We start from the raw sequence: 23,314 nt of genomic DNA on the forward strand, positions 1-23,314 counted from the left end.
TGTGTGTGTAGCACAGGATCAGACTGTGTGTGTGTGTAGCACAGGATCAGACTGTGTGTGTGTAGCACAGGGTCAGACTGTGTGTGTGTGTGTAGCACAGGATCAGACTGTGTGTGTGTGTGTGTAGCACAGGATCAGACAGTGTGTGTGTGTGTGTGTGTAGCACAGGATCCGACTGTGTGTGTGTGTAGCGCAGGATCCGGCTGTGTGTGTGTGTAGCGCAGGATCAGACTGTGTGTGTATAGAGCAGAATCAGACAGTATGTGTAGTGCAAGATCAGACTGTGTCTGTGTAGTGCAGAATCAGACAGTATGTGTAGCGCAGGATCAGACTGTGTGTGCAGCGCAGGTTCAGACAGTGTGTGTATGTGTAGCACATGATCAGACTGTGTGTGTGTAGCGCAGGATCAGACATTGTGTGTATGTGTAGTGCAGGATCAGACTGTGTGTGTGTAGCGCAGGATCAGACTGTGTGTGTGTGTGTGTAGCGCAGGATCAGACTGTGTGTGTGTGTAGCGCAGGATCAGACAGTGTGTGTATGTGTAGCACAGGATCAGACTGTGTGCAGCGCAGGATCAGACAGTGTGTGTATGTGTAGCACATGATCAGACTGCGTGTGTAGCGCAGGAGCAGACAGTGTGTGTATGTGTAGTGCAGGATCAGACTGTGTGTAGCGCAGGATCAGACAGTGTGTGTATGTGTAGTGCAGGATCAGACTGTGTGTGTGTAGCGCAGGATCAGACTGTGTGTGTGTGTGTAGCGCAGGATCAGACTGTGTGTGTGTGTGTAGCGCAGGATCAGACTGTGTGTGTGTGTAGCCGCAGGATCAGACAGTGTGTGTGTGTGTAGCGCAGGATCAGACTGTGTGTGTGTAGCGCAGGAACAGACAGTGTGTGTATGTGTAGCACATGATCAGACTGCGTGTGTGGAGCGCAGGAGTAGACAGTGTGTGTATGTGTAGTGCAGGATCAGACTGTGTGTGTGTAGCGCAGGATCAGACTGTGTGTGTATGTGTAGCGCAGGATCAGACTGTGTGTGTGTGTGTGTAGCGTAGGATCAGACTGTGTGTGTGTGTAGTGCAGGATCAGACAGTGTGTGTGTGTGTAGCGCAGGATCAGACTGTGTGTGCAGCGCAGGATCAGACAGTGTGTGTATGTGTAGCACATGATCAGACTGCGTGTGTGTAGCGCAGGAGTAGACAGTGTGTGGATGTGTAGTGCAGGATCAGACTGTGTGTGTGTAGCGCAGGATCAGACAGTGTGTGTATGTGTAGTGCAGGATCAGACTGTGTGTGTGTAGCGCAGGATCAGACTGTGTGTGTATGTGTAGCGCAGGATCAGACTGTGTGTGTGTGTGTAGCACAGGATCAGACTGTGTTTGTGTGTAGCGCAGGGTCAGACTGTGTGTGTGTGTGTGTAGCGCAGGATCAGACAGTGTGTGTGTGTATCACAGGGTCAGACTGTGTGTGTATCACAGGGTCAGACTGTGTGTGTATCACAGGGTCAGACTGTGTGTGTGTAGCGCAGGATCAGACTGTGTGTGTGTAGCGCAGGATCAGACTGTGGTTGTGTAGCGCAGGATCAGGCAGTGTATGTTTGTGTGTATGTGCAGGATCAGACTGTGTATGTGTAGTGCAGGATCAGACAGTGTGTGTGTAGCGCAGGATCAGACTGTGTGTGTAGCGCAGGATCAGACTGTGTGTGTAGCGCAGGATCAGACTGTGTGTGTGTAGCGCAGGATCAGGCAGTGTGTGTGTAGTTCAGGATCAGGCAGTGTATGTTTGTGTGTATGTGCAGGATCAGACTGTGTGTGTGTGTAGCGCAGGATCAGACTGTGTGTGTGTGTAGCGCAGGATCAGACTGTGTGTGTGTAGCGCAGGATCAGACTGTGTGTGTGTAGCGCAGGATCAGACTGTGTGTGTGTAGCGCAGGATCAGACAGTGTGTGTGTGTATCACAGGGTCAGACTGTGTGTGTGTATCACAGGGTCAGACTGTGTGTGTGTATCACAGGGTCAGACTGTGTGTGTGTAGCGCAGGATCAGACTGTGTGTGTGTAGCGCAGGATCAGACTGTGTGTGTGTAGCGCAGGATCAGACTGTGTGTGTGTAGCGCAGGATCAGGCAGTGTGTGTGTAGTTCAGGATCAGGCAGTGTATGTTTGTGTGTATGTGCAGGATCAGACTGTGTGTGTGTGTAGCGCAGGATCAGACTGTGTGTGTGTGTAGCGCAGGATCAGACTGTGTGTGTGTGTAGCGCAGGATCAGACTGTGTGTGTGTAGCGCAGGATCAGGCAGTGTGTGTGTAGCGCAGGATCAGGCAGTGTATGTTTGTGTGTATGTGAAGGATCAGACTGTGTGTTTGTGGCGCAGGATCAGACTGTGTGTGTGTGTGGCGCAGGATCAGACTGTGTGTGTTTGTAGTGCAGGATCAGACTGTGTGTGTGTGTGTAGCACAGGATCAGACTGTGTGTGTGTGTAGCGCAGGATTATACTGTGTGTGTGTGTAGCGCAGGATTATACTGTGTGTGTGTAGCGCAGGATTATACTGTGTGTGTGTAGCGCAGGATTAGACTGTGTGTGTGTAGCGCAGGATCAGACTGTGTGTGTGTGTGTGTAGCGCAGGATCAGGCTGTGTGTGTGTGTAGCGCAGGATCAGGCAGTGTGTGTGTAGTTCAGGATCAGGCAGTGTATGTTTCTGTGTATGTGCAGGATCAGACTGTGTGTGTGTAGTGCAGGATCAGACTGTGTGTGTGTAGAGCAGGATCAGACTGTGTGTGTGGCGCAGGATCAGACAGTGTGTGTGTGTAGCGCATGATCAGACAGTGTGTGTGTGTAGCGCATGATCAGACAGTGTGTGTAGAGCGCAGGATCAGACTGTGTGTGTAGCGCAGGATCAGACTGTGTGTGTGTGTGTGTGTGTAGCACAGGATCAGACTGTGTGTGTGTGTGTAGCACAGGATCAGACTGTGTGTGTGTGTGTAGCACAGGATCAGACTGTGTGTGTGTGTGTGTAGCGCAGGATCAGACTGTGTGTGTGTGTGTGTAGCGCAGGATCAGACTGTGTGTGTGTGTGTGTAGCGCAGGATCAGACTGTGTGTGTGTGTGTGTAGCGCAGGATCAGACTGTGTGTGTGTGTAGCGCAGGTTCAGACTGTGTGTGTGTGTAGCGCAGGATCAGACTGTGTGTGTGTGTAGCGCAGGATCAGGCAGTGTGTGTGCGTGTATTTCTGTGTGTGCAGCAGTATCAGGCAGTACATTGTGTGTGTGTGTATATATGCAGCAATATCAGACAATGCTTTGTGTGTGTGTGTATATATGCAGCAATATCAGACAATGCTTTGTGTGTGTGTGTGTGGTGCAGGATAAAGCAATACTGTGTGTATATGTGTGTGCAGCAGTATCAGACAATGCTTTGTGTGTGTGTGTGGTGCAGGATAAAGCAATACTGTGTGTATATGTGTGTGCAGCAGTATCAGACAATGCTTTGTGTGTGTGTGTGGTGCAGGATAAAGCAATACTGTGTGTATATGTGTGTGCAGCAGTATCAGTCAGTGCTTTGTGTGCATGTGTGTGGTGCTGGATCAAGCAGTGCTTTGTGTGTGGTGCTGGATCAAGCAGTGCTTTGTGTGTGTGTGGTGCTGGATCAAGCAGTGACTTGTGTATGTGTGGTGCTGGATCAAGCAGTGCTTTGTGTACATGTGTGTGATGCAGGATCAAGCAGTGCCTAGTGTGTGTGTAGCAGTATCAGGCAGTGCTTTGCCTGTGTGAGTGTGTGTGATGCAGGATCAAGCAGTGCCTAGTGTGTGTATATGTGCGAGTGTGTGTGTGTGCGCAGCAGTATCAGACAGTGCTGTACATGTGTGTGTGATGCAGGATCAAGTAGTGCTTGTGTGTGCATGTGTGTGTATGTGTGCAGCAGTATCACAGTGCTTTGCATGTGTGTATGTGTGTGATGCAGGATCAAGCAGTGCCTAGGGAGTATATGTGCGTGTAGCAGGATCAGACGGTGCTTTGCGTGTGTGTATGATGCAGGATCAAGCAGTGCCTAGTGTGTGTGTGTGCAGCAGTATCAGACAGTGCTTAGTGTGTGTGTGTGTATATGTGCGTGTGTGTGCAGCAGTATCAGACAGTGCTTAGTGTGTGTGTGTGTGTATATGTGCGTGTGTGTGCAGCAGTATGAGACAGTGCTTTGTGTGTGTGTATATGTGTGTGTGTGTGTGCAGCAGTATGAGACAGTGCTTAGTGTGTGTGTATATGTGTGTGTGTGTGTGTGTGTGTGCAGCAGTATGAGACAGTGCTTAGTGTGTGTGTATATGTGCGTGTGTGTGTGCAGCAGTATCAGACAGTGCCTAGTGTGTGTGTGTGTGCAGCAGTATCAGACAGTGCTTTGCGTGTGTGTATGTGTGTGATGCAGGATCAAGCAGTGCCTAGTGTGTATGTGCGTGTATGTGTGTATATGTGCATGTGTGTGCAGCAGTATCAGACATTGCTTTGTGTGCGTGTGATGCAGGATCAAGCAGTGCTTAGTGTGTGTGTGTATATGTGCGTGTGTGTGCAGCAGTATCAGACAATGCTTAGTGTGTGTGTGTATATGTGTGTGTGCGTATATGTGTGTGTGCAGCAGTATCAGACAGTGCTTAGTGTGTGTGTGTGTATATATGTGCGTGTGTGCAGCAGTATCAGACAGTATTTAGTGTGTGTGTATATGTGCGTGTGTGTGCAGCAGTATCAGACAGTGCTTAGTGTGTGTGCAGCAGTATCAGACAGTGCTTAGTGTGTGTATGTGTGTGTGTATATGTGTGTGTGTGCAGCAGTATCAGACAGTGTGTGTGTATGTGTGTGTGTATATGTGTGTGTGTGCAGCAGTATCAGACAGTGTGTGTGTGTGTGTATATGTGCGTGTGTGTGCAGCAGTATCAGACAGTGTGTGTGTATGTGCATGTGTGTGCAGTAGTATTAGACAGTGTGTGTGTGTGTATATGCGCATGTGTGTATGCAGCAGTATCAGACAGTGTGTGTGTGTGTGTGTGTGTGCAGCAGTATCAGACAGTGCTTAGTGTGTGTGTGTGTGTGTGCAGCAGTATCAGACAGTGCTTAGTGTGTGTGTGTGTGTGTGTGTGTGTGTGTGTATATGTGTGTGTGTGCAGCAGTATCAGACAGTGCTTAGTGTGTGTGTGTGTATATATGTGTGTGTGTGTGTGTGTGCAGCAGTATCAGACAGTGCTTAGTGTGTGTGTGTGTGTATATGTGTGTGTGTGTGTGTAGCAGTATCAGACAGTGCTTAGTGTGTGTGTGTGTATATGTGCGTGTGTGTGCAGCTGTATCAGACAGTGCTTAGTGTGTGTGTGTGTGTGTGTGCAGCAGTATCAGACAGTGCTTAGTGTGTGTGTGTGTATATGTGCGTGTGTGTGCAGCAGTATCAGACAGTGCTTAGTGTGTGTGTATGCGCATGTGTGTGTGCAGCAGTATGAGACAGTGCTTAGGGTGTGTGTGTGTGTGCAGCAGTATCAGAAAGTGCTTTGTGTGTGTGTATATGTGTGTGTGTGTGTGTGTGTGTGCAGCAGTATGAGACAGTGCTTAGTGTGTGTGTATATGTGCATGTGTGTGTGTGCAGCATTATCAGACAATGCTTTGCGTGTGTGTGTATATGTGCATGTGTGTGTGCAGCAGTATCAGACAGTGCTTAGTGTGTGTATATGTGCATGTGTGTGTGCAGCAGTATCAGACAGTGCTTAGTGTGTGTGTGTGCAGCAGTATCAGACAGTGCTTTGCGTGTGAGTGTATATGTGCATGTGTGTGTGCAGCAGTATCAGACAGTGCTTAGTTTGTGTGTATATGTGCATGTGTGTGTGCGTAGCAGTATCAGACAGTGCTTAGTGTGTGTATATGTGCATGTGTGTGTGCAGCAGTATCAGACAGTGTGTGTGTGTGTATATGTGCGTGTGTGTGCAGCAGTATCAGACAGTGCTTAGTGTGTGTGTGCAGCAGTATCAGAAAGTGCTTAGTGTGTGTATGTGTGTGTGTATGTGTGTGTGTGTATATGTGCTTGCGTGTGCAGCAGTATCAGACAGTGCTTAGTGTGTGTGTGTATATGTATGTGTGTGTGCAGCAGTATCAGACAGTGCTTAGTGTGTGTGTATATGTGCGTGTGTGTGCAGCAGTATCAGACAGTGCTTAGTGTATGTGTGTGTTCGTGTGCAGCAGTATCAGACAGTGCTTAGTGTGTGTGTGTGTGTGTGTGTGTGTAGCAGTATCAGACAGTGCTTAGCGTGTGTGTATATGTGCGTGTGTGTGCAGCTGTATCAGACAGTGCTTAGTGTGTGTGCAGCAGTATCAGACAGTGCTTAGTGTGTGTGTGTGTGTATATGTGCGTGTGTGTGCAGCAGTATCAGACAGTGCTTAGTGTGTGTGTGTATGCGCATGTGTGTGTGCAGCAGTATGAGACAGTGCTTTGTGTGTGTGTGTGTGTGTGTGTGCAGCAGTATGAGACAGTGCTTAGTGTGTATGTATATGTGCGTGTGTGTGTGCAGCATTATCAGAAAGTGCTGTGTGTGTGTGTGCAGCAGTATCAGAAAGTGCTTTGTGTGTGTGTATATGTGTGTGTGTGTGCAGCAGTATGAGACAGTGCTTAGTGTGTATGTATATGTGCGTGTGTGTGTGCAGCATTATCAGACAATGCTTTGCGTGTGTGTGTATATGTGCATGTGTGTGTGCAGCAGTATCAGACAGTGCCTAGTGTGTGTGTGCAGCAGTATCAGACAGTGCTTTGCGTGTGTGTGTGTGTATATGTGTGTGTGCAGCAGTATCAGACAGTGCTTTGTGTGTGTGTATATGTGTGTGTGTGTGCAGCAGTATGAGACAGTGCTTAGTGTGTGTGTATATGTGCGTGTGTGTGTGCAGCATTATCAGACAATGCTTTGCGTGTGTGTGTATATGTGCATGTGTGTGTGCAGCAGTATCAGACAGTGCCTAGTGTGTGTGTGTGTGTGCAGCAGTATCAGACAGTGCTTTGCGTGTGTGTGTGTATATATCTGTGTGTGTGCAGCAGTATCAGACAGTGCTTAGTGTGTGTGTGTATATGTGCATGTGTGTGTGCAGCAGTATCAGACAGTGCTTAGTGTGTGTATATGTGCATGTGTGTGTGCAGCAGTATCAGACAGTGCTTAGTGTGTGTGTGTGTGTGTGCAGCATTATCAGACAATGCTTTGCGTGTGAGTGTATATGTGCATGTGTGTGTGCAGCAGTATCAGACAGTGCTTAGTTTGTGTGTATATGTGCGTGTGTGTGCAACAGTATCAGACAGTGTGTGTGTGTATATGTGCGTGTGTGTGCAGCAGTATCAGACAGTGTGTGTGTGTATATGTGCGTGTGTGTGCAGCAGTATCAGACAGTGCTTAGTGTGTGTGTGCAGCAGTATCAGAAAGTGCTTAGTGTGTGTGTGTATGTGTGTGTGTATGTGTGTGTGTGTATATGTGCTTGCGTGTGCAGCAGTATCAGACAGTGCTTAGTGTGTGTGTGTATATGTATGTGTGTGTGCAGCAGTATCAGACAGTGCTTAGTGTGTGTATATGTGCGTGTGTGTGTATATGTGCGTGTGTGTGCAGCAGTATCAGACAGTGCTTAGTGTATGTGTGTGTTCGTGTGCAGCAGTATCAGACAGTGCTTATTGTGTGTGTGTGTGTGTATATATATGCGTTTGTGTGCAGCAGTATCAGTGCTTAGTGTCTGTGTGTATATATGCGTGTGTGCGCAAGTATCAGACAGTGCTTAGTGTATGTTTGCGTGCATGTGCAGCAATATCACAGTGCTTAGTGTGTGTGTGTGTATATGTGCGTGTGTGTGCAGCAGTATCAGACAGTGCTTAGTGTGTGTGTGTGTGTGTATATGTGCGTGTGTGTGCAGCAGTATCAGACAGTGCTTAGTGTGTGTGTGTGTATGTGCTTGTGTGTGCAGCAGTATCAGACAGTGCTTAGTGTGTGTGTATATGTGCATGTGTGTGTGCAGCAGTATCAGATAGTGCTTAGTGTGTGTATATGTGCATGTGTGTGTGCAGCAGTATCAGACAGTGCTTAGTGTATGTTTGCGTGCATGTGCAGCAATATCACAGTGCTTAGTGTGTGTGTGTGTGTATATGTGCGTGTGTGTGCAGCAGTATCAGACAGTGCTTAGTGTGTGTGTGTGTATGTGCTTGTGTGTGCAGCAGTATCAGACAGTGCTTAGTGTGTGTGTATATGTGCATGTGTGTGTGCAGCAGTATCAAATAGTGCTTAGTGTGTGTATATGTGCATGTGTGTGTGCAGCAGTATCAGACAGTGTGTGTGTGTATATGTGCGTGTATATGTGTGTGTGTGCAGCAGTATCAGACAGTGCTTAGTGTGTGTGTATGTGCGTGCGTGTGTGTGCAGCAGTATCAGACAGTGCTTAGTGTATGTTTGCGTGCATGTGCAGCAATATCACAGTGCTTAGTGTGTGTGTGTATATGTGCGTGTGTGTGCAGCAGTATCAGACAGTGCTTAGTGTGTGTGTGTATATGTGCGTGTGTGTGCAGCAGTATCAGACAGTGCTTAGTGTGTGTGTGTATATGTGCGTGTGTGTGCAGCAGTATCAGACAGTGCTTAGTGTGTGTGTGTGTATGTGCTTGTGTGTGCAGCAGTATCAGACAGTGCTTAGTGTGTGTGTATATGTGCATGTATGTGTGCAGCAGTATCAAATAGTGCTTAGTGTGTGTATTTGTGCATGTGTGTGTGCAGCAGTATCAGACAGTGTGTGTGTGTGCAGCAGTATCAGACAGTGCTTAGTGTGTGTGTGCAGCAGTATCAGAAAGTGCTTAGTGTGTGTGTGTATGTGTGTGTGTATGTGTGTGTGTGTATATGTGCTTGCGTGTGCAGCAGTATCAGACAGTGCTTAGTGTGTGTGTGTATATGTATGTGTGTGTGCAGCAGTATCAGACAGTGCTTAGTGTATGTTTGCGTGCATGTGCAGCAATATCACAGTGCTTAGTGTGTGTGTGTATATGTGCGTGTGTGTGCAGCAGTATCAGACAGTGCTTAGTGTGTGTGTGTATATGTGCGTGTGTGTGCAGCAGTATCAGACAGTGCTTAGTGTGTGTGTGTGTATGTGCTTGTGTGTGCAGCAGTATCAGACAGTGCTTAGTGTGTGTGTATATGTGCATGTGTGTGTGCAGCAGTATCAAATAGTGCTTAGTGTGTGTATATGTGCATGTGTGTGTGCAGCAGTATCAGACAGTGTGTGTGTGTATATGTGCGTGTGTGTGCAGCAGTATCAGACAGTGCTTAGTGTGTGTGTGCAGCAGTATCAGAAAGTGCTTAGTGTGTGTGTGTATGTGTGTGTGTATGTGTGTGTGTGTATATGTGCTTGCGTGTGCAGCAGTATCAGACAGTGCTTAGTGTGTGTGTGTATATGTATGTGTGTGTGCAGCAGTATCAGACAGTGCTTAGTGTGTGTATATGTGCGTGTGTGTGTATATGTGCGTGTGTGTGCAGCAGTATCAGACAGTGCTTAGTGTATGTGTGTGTTCGTGTGCAGCTGTATCAGACAGTGCTTATTGTGTGTGTGTGTGTGTGTGTATATATATGCGTTTGTGTGCAGCAGTATCAGTGCTTAGTGTCTGTGTGTATATATGCGTGTGTGTGCGCAAGTATCAGACAGTGCTTAGTGTATGTTTGCGTGCATGTGCAGCAATATCACAGTGCTTAGTGTGTGTGTGTGTATATGTGCGTGTGTGTGCAGCAGTATCAGACAGTGCTTAGTGTGTGTGTGTGTGTGTGTGTGTGTATATGTGCGTGTGTGTGCAGCAGTATCAGACAGTGCTTAGTGTGTGTGTGTGTGTGTGTGTGTGTATATGTGCGTGTGTGTGCAGCAGTATCAGACAGTGCTTAGTGTGTGTGTGTGTGTGTGTGTGTGTATATGTGCGTGTGTGTGCAGCAGTATCAGACAGTGCTTATTGTGTGTGTGTGTGTGTGTATATATATGCGTTTGTGTGCAGCAGTATCAGTGCTTAGTGTCTGTGTGTATATATGCGTGTGTGTGCGCAAGTATCAGACAGTGCTTAGTGTATGTTTGCGTGCATGTGCAGCAATATCACAGTGCTTAGTGTGTGTGTGTGTATGTGCTTGTGTGTGCAGCAGTATCAGACAGTGCTTAGTGTGTGTGTATATTTGCATGTGTGTGTGCAGCAGTATCAGATAGTGCTTAGTGTGTGTATATGTGCATGTGTGTGTGCAGCAGTATCAGACAGTGCTTAGTGTGTGTGTGTATATGTGCGTGTATATGTGTGTGTGTGCAGCAGTATCAGACAGTGCTTAGTGTGTGTGTATGTGCGTGCGTGTGTGTGCAGCAGTATCAGACAGTGCTTAGTGTGTGTGTGTGTGTGTGTATATGTGCGTGTGTGTGCAGCAGTATCAGACAGTGCTTAGTGTGTGTGTGTGTATGTGCTTGTGTGTGCAGCAGTATCAGACAGTGCTTAGTGTGTGTGTGTGTGTATATGTGCGTGTGTGTGCAGCAGTATGAGACAGTGCTTAGGGTGTGTGTGTGTGTGCAGCAGTATCAGACAGTGCTTAGTGTGTGTGTATATGTGCATGTGTGTGTGCAGCAGTATCAAATAGTGCTTAGTGTGTGTATATGTGCATGTGTGTGTGCAGCAGTATCAGACAGTGTGTGTGTGTATATGTGCGTGTGTGTGCAGCAGTATCAGACAGTGCTTAGTGTGTGTGTAGCAGTATCAGAAAGTGCTTAGTGTGTGTGTGTATGTGTGTGTGTGTGTGTATATGTGCTTGCGTGTGCAGCAGTATCAGACAGTGCTTAGTGTGTGTGTGTATATGTATGTGTGTGTGCAGCAGTATCAGACAGTGCTTAGTGTGTGTATATGTGCGTGTGTGTGTATATGTGCGTGTGTGTGCAGCAGTATCAGACAGTGCTTAGTGTATGTGTGTGTTCGTGTGCAGCAGTATCAGACAGTGCTTATTGTGTGTGTGTGTGTGTGTGTGTGTGTGTGTGTATATATATGCGTTTGTGTGCAGCAGTATCAGTGCTTAGTGTCTGTGTGTATATATGCGTGTGTGTGCAGCAGTATCAGACAGTGCTTAGTGTATGTTTGCGTGCATGTGCAGCAATATCACAGTGCTTAGTGTGTGTGTGTGTATATGTGCGTGTGTGTGCAGCAGTATCAGACAGTGCTTAGTGTGTGTGTATGTGCTTGTGTGTGCAGCAGTATCAGACAGTGCTTAGTGTGTGTGTATATGTGCATGTGTGTGTGCAGCAGTATCAGATAGTGCTTAGTGTGTGTATATGTGCATGTGTGTGTGCAGCAGTATCAGACAGTGCTTAGTGTGTGTTTATATGTGCGTGTATATGTGTGTGTGTGCAGCAGTATCAGACAGTGCTTAGTGTGTGTGTATGTGCGTGCGTGTGTGTGCAGCAGTATCAGACAGTGCTTAGTGTATGTTTGCGTGCATGTGCAGCAATATCACAGTGCTTAGTGTGTGTGTGTATATGTGCGTGTGTGTGCAGCAGTATCAGACAGTGCTTAGTGTGTGTGTGTGTGTGTGTGTGTATGTGCTTGTGTGTGCAGCAGTATCAGACAGTGCTTAGTGTGTGTGTATATGTGCATGTGTGTGTGCAGCAGTATCAGATAGTGCTTAGTGTGTGTATATGTGCGTGTGTGTGCAGCAGTATCAGACAGTGCTTAGTGTGTGTGTGTATATGTGCGTGTATATGTGTGTGTGTGCAGCAGTATCAGACAGTGCTTAGTGTGTGTGTGTATATGTGCGTGTATAGGTGTGTGTGTGCAGCAGTATCAGACAGTGCTTAGTGTGTGTGTATGTGCGTGCTTGTGTGTGTGTATATGTGTGTGTATATGTGTGTGTGTGCAGCAGTATCAGACAGTGCTTAGTGTGTGTGTGTATATGTGCGTGCGTGTGTGTGCAGCAGTATCAGACAGTGCTTAGTGTGTGTGTGTATATGTGCGTGTATGTGTGTGTGTGCAGCAGTATCAGACAGTGCTTAGTGTGTGTGTGTATATGTGCGTGCGTGTGTGTGCAGCAGTATCAGACAGTGCTTAGTGTGTGTGTGTATACGTGCGTGTATGTGTGTGTGTGCAGCAGTATCAGACAGTGCTTAGTGTGTGTGTGTATATGTGCGTGCGTGTGTGTGCAGCAGTATCAGACAGTGCTTAGTGTGTGTGTGTATATGTGCGTGCGTGTGTGTGCAGCAGTATCAGACAGTGCTTAGTGTGTGTGTGTATACGTGCGTGTATGTGTGTGTGTGCAGCAGTATCAGACAGTGCTTAGTGTGTGTGTGTATATGTGCGTGCGTGTGTGTGCAGCAGTATCAGACAGTGCTTAGTGTGTGTGTGTGTATATGTGCGTGTGTGTGCAGCAGTATCAGACAGTGCTTAGTGTGTGTGTGTGTGTGTGTATGTGCGTGCGTGTGCAGCAGTATCAGACAGTGCTTTGCGTGTGTGTGTCTGATGCAGGATCAAGCAGTGCCTAGTGCGTGTCTGTGTGGCACTGTGTGTTTATGTGTAGCACATACAGCAAGCACTTCTCCTAAGTGCACCCTGCAGCCTCCTGACACTACTGTGCCTGTCCTATTTAGCACCTTGCTACTAGCTCTGAATGTCACCTGAGACTAATTGTCACAGTCAAGTGAACAGCGATGTGAGGGTGAGGAAATACAACTAATAAAGATGGGGGAGGAGGCGCAGCTCAGCCGCGCCAGTGAATTAGAAATGGGTCAGCGGTAAATCTTTTACACAACATAAAGTATAGAAAACTTACTACTTATTTTTTAAAATGAAATCTCTTTTCTATTTGCAATTACGATTCGGTCATTTGCTTTTGATCTTAGGATGTTAAAAACACTCTTGAGCAGTGCAGTAATAATACACCCACTACGTTTTGTAGCATGTGGCGGGAGACTTATAGGATCGCTGCTGCGTGCTGGTAATACCGTATAACCAAACGTACGGTGCAAATCTTGTGTAGTGAAAGGGACATGGTGCACACTTTTCTCTGTTCCATCTAAAAAGAATATTTCAGAATGTATTACAGTAATTGTTTTTAAATAGATGTTCATTTATTTAAAGGGACATAAAACCTAACATTTTCCTTTCATGATTCAGATAGATTAAACCATTTTAAACAACTTTCTAATTTATTTCTATTATCATATTTTCTTTGGGGTTGTTTTTTTACTTATCCTTTGTTGAAAAACAGGGATGTAAGATCAGGAGTGTGCACGTGTCTGCAGCAGTTGTGCAACAATGTTGTACATTAGCAAGAGCACTAAATGGCAGCAATATTTGCTGTCATGTAGTGTTTCAGGCATGTGCACGCTACCTACCTATGTATCTCTTCAACAAAGAATAACATGAGAATAAAGCAAATTTGATCATAGTAAATTGGAAACGTTTTAAAAATTTTATATTCTATCTGAATATTAATAGAAACATTTTAGATTTTATGCCCCTTTTAAAAAAGAGACCTTTTATGCGTGAGTTTTCCCTATCTGCCAGTGAGCATTTATTTATGTACTTGCATTATTAGTGCACAAACGTGCACTTCCTGTTTTAAAATGCTCAAATGCTTCTTTTTCATGTACGTAAACAACTGCTATGTCCCTTTAAGGAGTTCAATAACCTGCCCAGTCTGTTCCTTGTGTAACCTCACAAACTATATGAGATTGTGTAAAGTCTACAACCATCTGACTATTAATCTGTAACCCCTAACACTATTTATTGAGCCCATAAACTTGGATACTGCGGTGCAGAGGGGCTGTTCACATTAGCACTGATCAGGACTTGCAGAGACTTTGACCTCAGGGACTGCAATGTGCAGAAATACAGGGTCTGTATACGCTGAATATTGTGCCAAGCTCCACCGAGACCAGCAGACTCCCAAAGGTACCTTTTTACCTATAGAGATTGTCTATGACTTACAAGCTCTAAAATACATTTTACCACAATACAACATTCTCATGGCTGCATATGTGACTTAGAATCATTGTTTGTCACTGCCGAAATCCAATACGGTCACAAGACGTTAAAAGGATACTAAACCCAATTTTTTTCTTTAATGATTCAGATATAGGCATCTACTTATCAAGCCGTCAACTTACTTGCATTCAACGGCACCAATACGCTCGCCTAAGATCGCCTAACTGCTGCCCCGGACCTGAATACGCTCTCCAAAGTTACCAAAAAAGCTGTCAAAAAGCCGCGCACCAAGTACGGGGTGATGAGCATCGGACTGTTGTTAACTAACAGTCATCGATCTCACTGCTCTTTGGCTTTTTCCCAGCTTTATTGGTACCCTGTCACTAAACACCCACACTATACTAAACTGTTTACCCCCTATAACGCCGCTCCCGGAGCCCACCGCAACTCTAATAAATGTATTAACCCCTAAACCGCTGCTCACGGACCCCGCTGCAACTAAATAAAATGTTTAACCCCTAAACCGCCGCTCCCGGAGCCCACCGCCACCTACATTATAATTATTAACCCATAATCTGCCGCCCCCTACATTATACTTAACCCATAATCTGCCGCCCCGACACGGCCGCCACCTACATAAAGTTATTAACCCCTAATCTGCCCCCCTACACCGCCACCACCTACATTATATTTATTAACCCCTAATCTGCCACCTCCTACACCGCCGCCACTATATTAAATTTATTAACCCCTAACACCCCCTAACTTAAATATAATTTAAATAAATCTAAATAAATATTCCTATCATTAAATAAATTATTCCTATTTAAAACTAAATACTTACCTATAAAAGAAACCCTAAGCTAGCTAATTCCCTACATTAAATAAAATTAAATACATTTAAATAAAATAATCTAAAGTACAAAGAAAATAATAAACAAATTGCAAGATTTTTAAACTAATTACACCTAATCTAATCCCCCTAACAAAATAAAAAAGCCCCCCCAAAATAAAAAACCCTACACTACACTAAATTACAAATAGCCCTTAAAAGGGCCTTTTGCGGGGTGTAATCGGCTATTTTACCTGTAAAAAAAATTACAAATCCCCCCAACATTAAAACCCACCACATACACAACCAACCCTAACCCCTTGAAGATCACCTTACCGGGAGAAGTCTTCACCCAACCGGGCCGAAGTCCTCAATGAATCCGGCAGAAGTGGTCCTCCAGACGGGCAGAAGTCTTCATCCAGACGGCATCTTCTATCGTCTTCCATCCGGCGCGGAGCCGCTCCGTCTTCAAGACATCCGATGCAGAGCATCCTCTTCGGCCGACGTCTTCTTGTTGAATGAAGGTACCTTTAAGTGACGTCATCCAAGATGGCATCCCTTAGATTCCGATTGGCTGATAGAATTCTATCAGCCAATCGGAATTAAGGTAGAAAAAATCCTATTGGCTGATGCAATCAGCCAATAGGATTTAAGTTCAATCCTTTTGGCTGATCCAATCAGCCAATAGGATTGAGCTTGCTTTCTATTGGCTGTTCCAATCAGCCAATAGAATGCGAGCTCAATCCTATTGGCTGATTGCATCAGCCAATAGGATTTTTTCTACCTTTATTCCGATTGGCTGATAGAATTCTATCATCCAATCGGAATCTAATGACGCCATCTTGGATGACATCACTTAAAGGTACCTTCATTCAACAAGAAGATGTCGGCCGAAGAGGATGCTCCGCGTCAGATGTCTTGAAGATGGAGCCGCTCCGCGCCGGATGGATGAAGACTTCTGTCCGTCTGGAGGACCACTTCTGCCCGTCTGGAGGACCACTTCTGCCGGATTCGTTGAGGACTTAGGCCCGGTTGGGTGAAGACTTCTCCCGGTAAGGTGATCTTCAAGGGGTTAGTGTTAGGTTTTTTTAAGGGGGTATTGGGTTGGTTGTGGGGGTGGTGGGTTTTAATGTTGGGGGAGGATTTTTAATTCTTTTTACAGGTAACAGAGCTGATTACTTTGGGGCAATGCCCCGCAAAAGGCCATTTTAAGGGCTATTTGTAATTTAGTGTAGGGTATGTTTTTTTTATTGGGGGGGGGGGGTCTTTTTTATTTTGTTAGGGGGATTAGATTAGGTGTAATTAGTTTAAAAATCTTGTAATTTGTTTATTATTTTCTGTAATTTAGTGTTGTTTTTTTGTACTTTAGATCATTTTATTTAATTGTATTTAATTGCGTTTAATGTAGGGAATTAATTTAATTATAGTGTAGTCTTAGGTGTTGGTGTAACATAGGTTAGGTTTTATTTTACAGGCAAATTTGTATTTAGTTTAGCTAGGTAGTTATTAAATAGTTAATAACTATTTAATAACTATTCTACCTAGTTAAAATAAATGCAAACTTGCCTGTAAAATAAAAATAAACCCTAAGCTAGCTACAATGTAACTATTAGTTATATTGTAGCTAGCTTAGGGTTTATTTTATAGGTAAGTATTTAGCTTTAAATAGGAATAATTTATTTAATGATAGGAATATTTATTTAGATTTTATTTAAATTATATTTAAGTTAGGGGGTGTTAGGGTTAGACTTGGGTTTAGGGGTTAATAAATTTAATATAGTGGCAGCGGTGTAGGAGGTGGCAGATTAGGGGTTAATAAGTATAATGTAGGTAGCGGCAGTGTAGGGGGGGCAGATTAGGGGTTAATAACTTTATGTAGGTGGCGGCGGTGTCGGGGCGGCAGATTAGGGGTCAATAAGTATAATGTAGCTGGCGGCGGTGTAGGGGGTGGCAGATTAGGGGTGTTTAGACTCGGAATACATGTTAGGGTGTTAGGTGTAAACATTACCATAGGAATCAATGGGATATCAGGCAGCAGCGAATATGAGCTTTCGCTGCTTTCAGACTCCCATTGATTCCTATGGTATCCGCCACCTCCAGGGTGGCGGATTGAAAAACAGGTACGCTGGGCCGGAATAGTGGCGAGCGTACCTGTTAGGAATTTGTTAACTAGCAAAAGTAGTCAGATAGTGCCGAATTTGCATTCAGAACATCTGTAATAACGTAAGCATCGATCTGTGTCAGACTGTGTCCGGCGGATTGTATGTTACGTCATAAAATTCTTCTTTCGGATCGTATGTTACGTCACAAAATTCTACTTTTGCCGGTCTGTAGGGTTTGATAACTAAGGGGAATCAGGCTCGCCACAAATACGCTGCAGAATTCCAGTGTATTTGCGGTCGACGGCTTGATAAATAGATGCCATAGCATGTAATTTTAAGCAACTTTCTTATTTACTCCTATTATCATTTTTTTCTTTGTTTTCTTGCTATCTTTATTTAAAAAGCAAGAATTTAAAGTTTTGGAGATGGACCATTTTTGGTTTAGAACCTGGGTTATGCTTGCTTTATTGGTGGCTAAATGTAGCCACCAGTAAGCAAGTGCTATACAGGGTGCTGAAATTAAAAAGGGCCTGCCTCCTAATCTTTAAATTCCTGATTTTTAAATAAAGATAGCAAGAAAACAAAGAAAAATTGATAATAGGAATACATTAGAGTTTGCTTAAATTGCTTAAAATTACAAATTCTATCTGAATCATTAAATAAAAAAATTGGGTTTATTATCCCTTTAAGTGTCTGTGTACATAAATACCAACAAATCCTATGCCCTCACTTCTTTATCTGTAGTGTAATTTTTTTCACTAGTGTATGTAACATGCTTAAGGATGTGCGTAGATATTAGCCCATATATATTTATTTATGTCTTATATTGATGCCAGTTACCATGGAGATGAGAGAAAAATGTTGAAATATGTTTAAACGTTTGGCAGACAGGTCAGTAGCTTAGTGTATACAAAGCAGGGCAGATTGTTATGAGATCTAAACGGGTAACAAACAGTCCATTTGGAATTTAGTTTAAATATATAAATTCTAGTATTTGAGAGCCATAAACCTACAGATATTAATTCCTTTACACTAATCATCTTAGAAATAATCCAACCTTTGACGGGGAAAATGTTATTAAAGGGACAGTCTACTCCAGAATATTTATTGTTTAAAAAGATAGATAATCCCTTTATTACTCATTACCTAGTTTTCCATAACCAACAATGTTATATTAATACAGTTTTTACCTATGTGATTACCTTGTATCTAAGCCTCTGCAGACTACTCCTTATTTAAATTATTTTAACAGATTTGCATTCTAGCCAATCAGTGCTAACTCATAAATAACTCCACGGGATTAAGCACAATGTTATCTATATGACACACATGAACTAGCACTGTCAAGCTGTAAAAAACTTTCAAACTGCACTGAAATAAGAGGCAGCCTTCAAGGGCTTACACATTTGCATACAAGTCTACCTAGGTTTAGCTTTAAAAAAAGAATACCAAGAGAACAAAGCCAATTTGATGATAAAAGTACATTGAAAAGTTGTTATAAATTGCAAGCCCTATCTAAATCATTAAAGCTTAATTTTGACTAGACTGTCCCTTTAAAACCACAACTTAGCAAACATAATTAAACCACAATCTCCATGATTGTTAACCATCAAACCTGTATCTTGTAAATATCGGTTTCTCTCCTGTGGCCATTAAAAAAATATCCTTGTTACCAATCCGTATCAAAATTATGGGACTGTTGACGCTATCAAACTTTTCTCTCCCTATAAGAGAGTTGGTGTCAGTTCTCTATGAGGGATCCAAGTGTAAATGGGAACAAATTTGACTGTCACGTCAAGTACACTCCTGGTTTGCCAGTGACAAAGATGTCCTTGGCTCACAGCCAGTTCACTCACCGGTTTTGTTTTGTGTGTCATTGTCCCAGCCAAGTAAATGTCACTGCTGCTTTCAATAGGAAAGTATAGATGGCTTCAGGTTAGAAGAGGCTTTTTATCCTCAATGCAGTCTCAGTCGCTGTAGGCAAATTATTAAGACAATGAAAAATAAGATTTTTTATATATTTTTAAGTGTTTAAAGGGACATGAAACAAAACTGAAATGTGCATGGTTGTATTTTTGCAATATGTGCCAGTGATTTGCATTTACTGTGCACAGTGTATGTACATATGCCCCCATGAACCTGCATTCAAACACAGCACCTTCTCAAAAAGTATAAATTGTGTCAATGATGATTACATGATGATTACATGATGATTACATGATGATTACATGATGATTACAAGCCACTTTCAGGTCTGTGTTGAGGTACGGTGTTTGAATAAGGATGCATAAGAGGCATATGTACATATGCTCTATACATAGAAAAGGCTATTCCTGAAATATGCCTTTTAGTGGAAATATTTTTGCCTATTCAAGTGTTTAATCCATGTGCATTTGAAATTGAGTTTTGTGCCCTTTTAAATCTGAATATTTCACAAGGGTTTGGTGTTGGGGAGCAAGATATCGCTAATATTTCCACCATACAATGAGACAAATAAATAAATAATCTGCATTGTATGTCAAGTAATATAGTAACAAATGTTATCAAGTAGTTGTTGCTATGATACTTCAGAGAATCTTCACTGGTTTTTTACTTCAGCCTCTGCTGCCAGTGATGGAATAAATTTGAGAAATGTATTGAATTATTATTCGCCAGCTCAAGGATGCGAGTTTAAAAAGTGTAAATTAAACTAATTCTCATCTGAAGCCATTTTTACATCATTGTTTTCTCCCTGGTACTCTCTGCTTCCCCCCTCATCCTTTTACGTTCTCATATTGTCCCTTCTCATATTTGCTTTTGTTTTCTGTGCCATTGGTTTATTTTTCTTCCCCCCTCCTCTCATAGTGCGGCCGAAATGCTGAGAACTTTGACCGATTTTTCACCCGCCATCCGCCAGTGCTAACTCCACCAGACCAAGAGGTGATCCGGAACCTTGACCAATCAGAATTTGAAGGCTTTTCATTTGTTAACCCTGACTTTGAAAATGAGGAGGTGAAGGACATAAAATAGTTGTTCCCTGGAAAATACAGCCGCTCTGGCTGTTCATGTGTAACCTCTCTGGGTGGGCCCTTACCGCGCACCCTCTCTTGAGTATCAATAACGCCATCTAGCAGCACTCTTACCATGCGTGTGTGGCATCATCTCGCCGCAAGCAGAGCCCTGTAGTTAATTCTGTGTGTATTAATAAGCAAATCAATGAAAAAGTGCATTAATACCAACTAAAAGAACAAAATAATACATTAGTGCATGGATATTTGCACCTAACAGGGTAAGCTTGAAATGTTTTTTGGAGACCCAGAGTCAATCTATTTTTGTGGGTGGTGTATCCTATCCCTTTTCATATATCAAGTGAAAACTGGTTAACGTCTGTGCCTGCTAACTCCTATTTAAAGCTATAGGGGGATACCTGCAAAATATAAGGGTCAATTCATATGACTAGAAACACTCCCCATATAATATGTAAGACCCCTATCAAGACATTAGTTACAGTTCTTTGTAGCACGTCCACTAAAAGCTTTGCGGTGAGTAATAAACTTCAATGCACTGTGCTGATGGGACTCTTGATATCGAAGGTTAAATTTCCATGTGTTTTCTCGAGTAGTCCCTTTTCTCAGTTGAAGCGGCAGCTGCTAATATTCCCATTGGACAGCAGTCTGCCAAATCCCTTGTAATAGCCTCATGCTAAAACTGTATTGACTTTGTATAGCGTGGTCTCAGCGCAGTGCCCACTCAACATCTATCGCCAAAGGGGCCATAACGTATCGATGACCAAATTCAGCAGATGTTCCTGTATACGAGACACCCTCACCGTCCTCCTTTCTGCATGAGTGAAGGAGATAATGCACTCACACTGAATGCCTGAGGCAGCTCTATACAAAGCGGCCGTTCGACGTGCAGCTTTAGCCACGCATTAACTCATTACCCTCTCCATGTCCCTGTCCTACAGCAAGCCGGGGCCTGTCCTAGGTCCTTTAACTGCCTGCTGGAGATCCTCATCATTCACAAATCTAACCATCAAAGACCTCACATGATAATGTCCAATTTGTTCCCTCCTTCTGACCTTCCTTATCTCACAAAGGTTGTCTCCACATTCTGCAGCCTTGATAATGTTTTAAACACCTTCCATATTGCTTTCATAAAATGTTGCTACGTCCGAACCTGTTCTTTGTGCCTCTCAGAAATAGGGTTTACGTTTTTTTATTAAGTATTTCTGCCTCCGCTTACAACAATGACAGACACAACCTCCCCCTCTATGGTGCTTGGAAATCAGAATAAAATCCATACGTTTTCATGAAGATTAAGCAGACACTTGTATCAGTTTGTGAACGTAGGTCACACTTTAAGCGAGCACTCATTTCTCTAAAAGCAAGCAATAATGTCTCTGAATATTTAAAGTGTTTACGTTAGACTACAAATGTTATTTCAAAAGCTACATTCCCTTTTTGATAACCCTAGTATGTTGTTTTGTTTTGCTTTTTTTAATATATGAAATAGGTCATTATGTAATATTATAAAAACACAAATTCTGATAATTTTTAAATATGAAACTGCATGTTGATTTTGGCTTTATTAACCCCATGGCTCCTGCAGAGAGGATTGTAGAACCTGCTGCACTCCTGATATTCGTTTTTGTTTTACTGTAAGATGGTTAGTTGTTTAAGCTGACTTTTAAATCCTTCTCCCTGTTTAAAATGGGTTCTCCCTATTGTCATCTAATAACTACCCTGATTGTCAGCAACCCTGAATTTGGCTTTTTCGTGTCTAGTGCTTTATTTGCACAGAGGTTAATGAGGGAGAATGAAGATTTGAAATACATAAAGATAGGACGGAATGATTAGTTAACACATATTCTGTATTTGATCTCCTCCTTTACTGCTATGTACCAAGGCAGAAGTATTGCAATGAATATGTCTATTGGATGACCATACCATGTCTATGTCACACATTTATGCAGACAGAGCCCTTGTTTGGTACATTTGGATGCTAAATTATAGACCCTGATTTATTTCTAATTTAACTTTGTTGGCGTGGAACCCTTACATGTTAGAGACAGTATTGCTAAATGCCAGAAACTGTTCTTATAATGTTTGCCTATACTAGGTATGTATGTGGGTCACTGTGTTGAAATATCACAACTTATTCTGGTCCATAGACCCCTTTTAGCAAGCAGCAAATATAAAATAGCCGCTCTGATGCATCACAGCATAAGCAAAAAGTGATATTTTGTGTCCTTTAGTGACCAATTTTAGTTCTTGAAACTAGCAGTAATGAGAAATAATGCAAACTAATCCTTTCCCTGTTTTGTGCATTTTATGTTACACAGTCATGAGATACAATATTACTCTCACATCAGTAAACTTACAAAATGTTAGCTCTCAGAAAAGCTCGGGGATTCTCTACTGTGTTAGGTTATATATATAACAGTAACATTGCATGTACCTTCATACACAAGCTGTGCCAGAATAAGGCGTCCTATCTGCTCTATGGACGTGATTGCGCATCTGCCGGAGCTCAAATCGGATCTAAAAGGGGATCGTTGTCTGAACTACTTTTATAGTTTACCTCTGGAAATACCAACAACAACACTTAAATGTGTTACAGACCTTCCTGGCGTTTAAGAAGTTAAAAATAGGAATATTTAAAATGGCGACACAATGTTGCTAACTTTCGCTTACAAGGGGTTGTGTAGTAGTAGTAAGCGTGCACTCAGGAGCACACAAAGAAAAGCCAACTGCGTCCAAACCTTGCTTCTTGTGCTGGTTCTCTTAGTAGATGACAATAACCCCCCAAGGTAGTGACAAGTGCCAAAGTTAGCGGGGCAACATTTTATCATCACTGTTGCAGCCAACTGGATACCACCTCTTGTTGAGTCTTCAGGTTGATAAGTGCAGGGCTTCCATAGAAAACTATGCCATGGTGGCTCTTCCCAAATATTTCCACGTTTTTGAGCTACCATTTAATAGGAAATAACCAGGTACCACAGTTACAAAAAATCTATTATCTCTATTTTACTAATATTTTGTCTTTTTGTTATATTTTTTTTTGTAATGGTTCTTTTTGTTTATACAGCCCCAAAAAAGCCTTATGTCCTGTCACTTTGTATTGATCAACTGTGTAAATGTAATGTGCCAATATAACTTTCCATATCAATAATAAAATGGAATAGATTCTCAAAGAAGCAAGTTTGTGTTTTCATACTAATAAAAGATTCTATGGTAAGTAGCCAACAACAGATTTTAGTATTCAAGAAAGTCACATTTATGCCGTATAGGGCAATTTAAAGCAAAGATTTGTCTAGTGCAAGGATTAAAAGCCCAAATATTTACAGAGGACGAAATTAACATGTTATTACTTATCTCTCCTACCTCCCATTAGGAGTGTAATTTTCTCTTGTTAAGTGTAGTCAGTCCACGGGTCATCCATTACTTAT

The 23,314-nt window shown here is 43.1% G+C and overlaps 1 protein-coding gene across 1 annotated transcript in view; it reads left to right on the plus strand.

Annotated features, from left to right (window-relative positions):
* The window catches only part of PRKCB (protein kinase C beta), a 440,365-nt gene extending 417,303 nt beyond the window's left edge, over window positions 1-23,062 (plus strand). The window contains 1 exon segment of the mRNA XM_053694189.1: window positions 19,729-23,062. Within this exon segment, the coding sequence (XP_053550164.1) occupies window positions 19,729-19,893 (165 nt within the window). The 3' untranslated portion in view covers window positions 19,894-23,062.
* The last annotated feature ends 252 nt before the right edge of the window (window positions 23,063-23,314 follow it).

This window comes from Bombina bombina, chromosome 11, assembly GCF_027579735.1.
Source record: "Bombina bombina isolate aBomBom1 chromosome 11, aBomBom1.pri, whole genome shotgun sequence".
Lineage (NCBI taxonomy): Eukaryota > Metazoa > Chordata > Amphibia > Anura > Bombinatoridae > Bombina > Bombina bombina.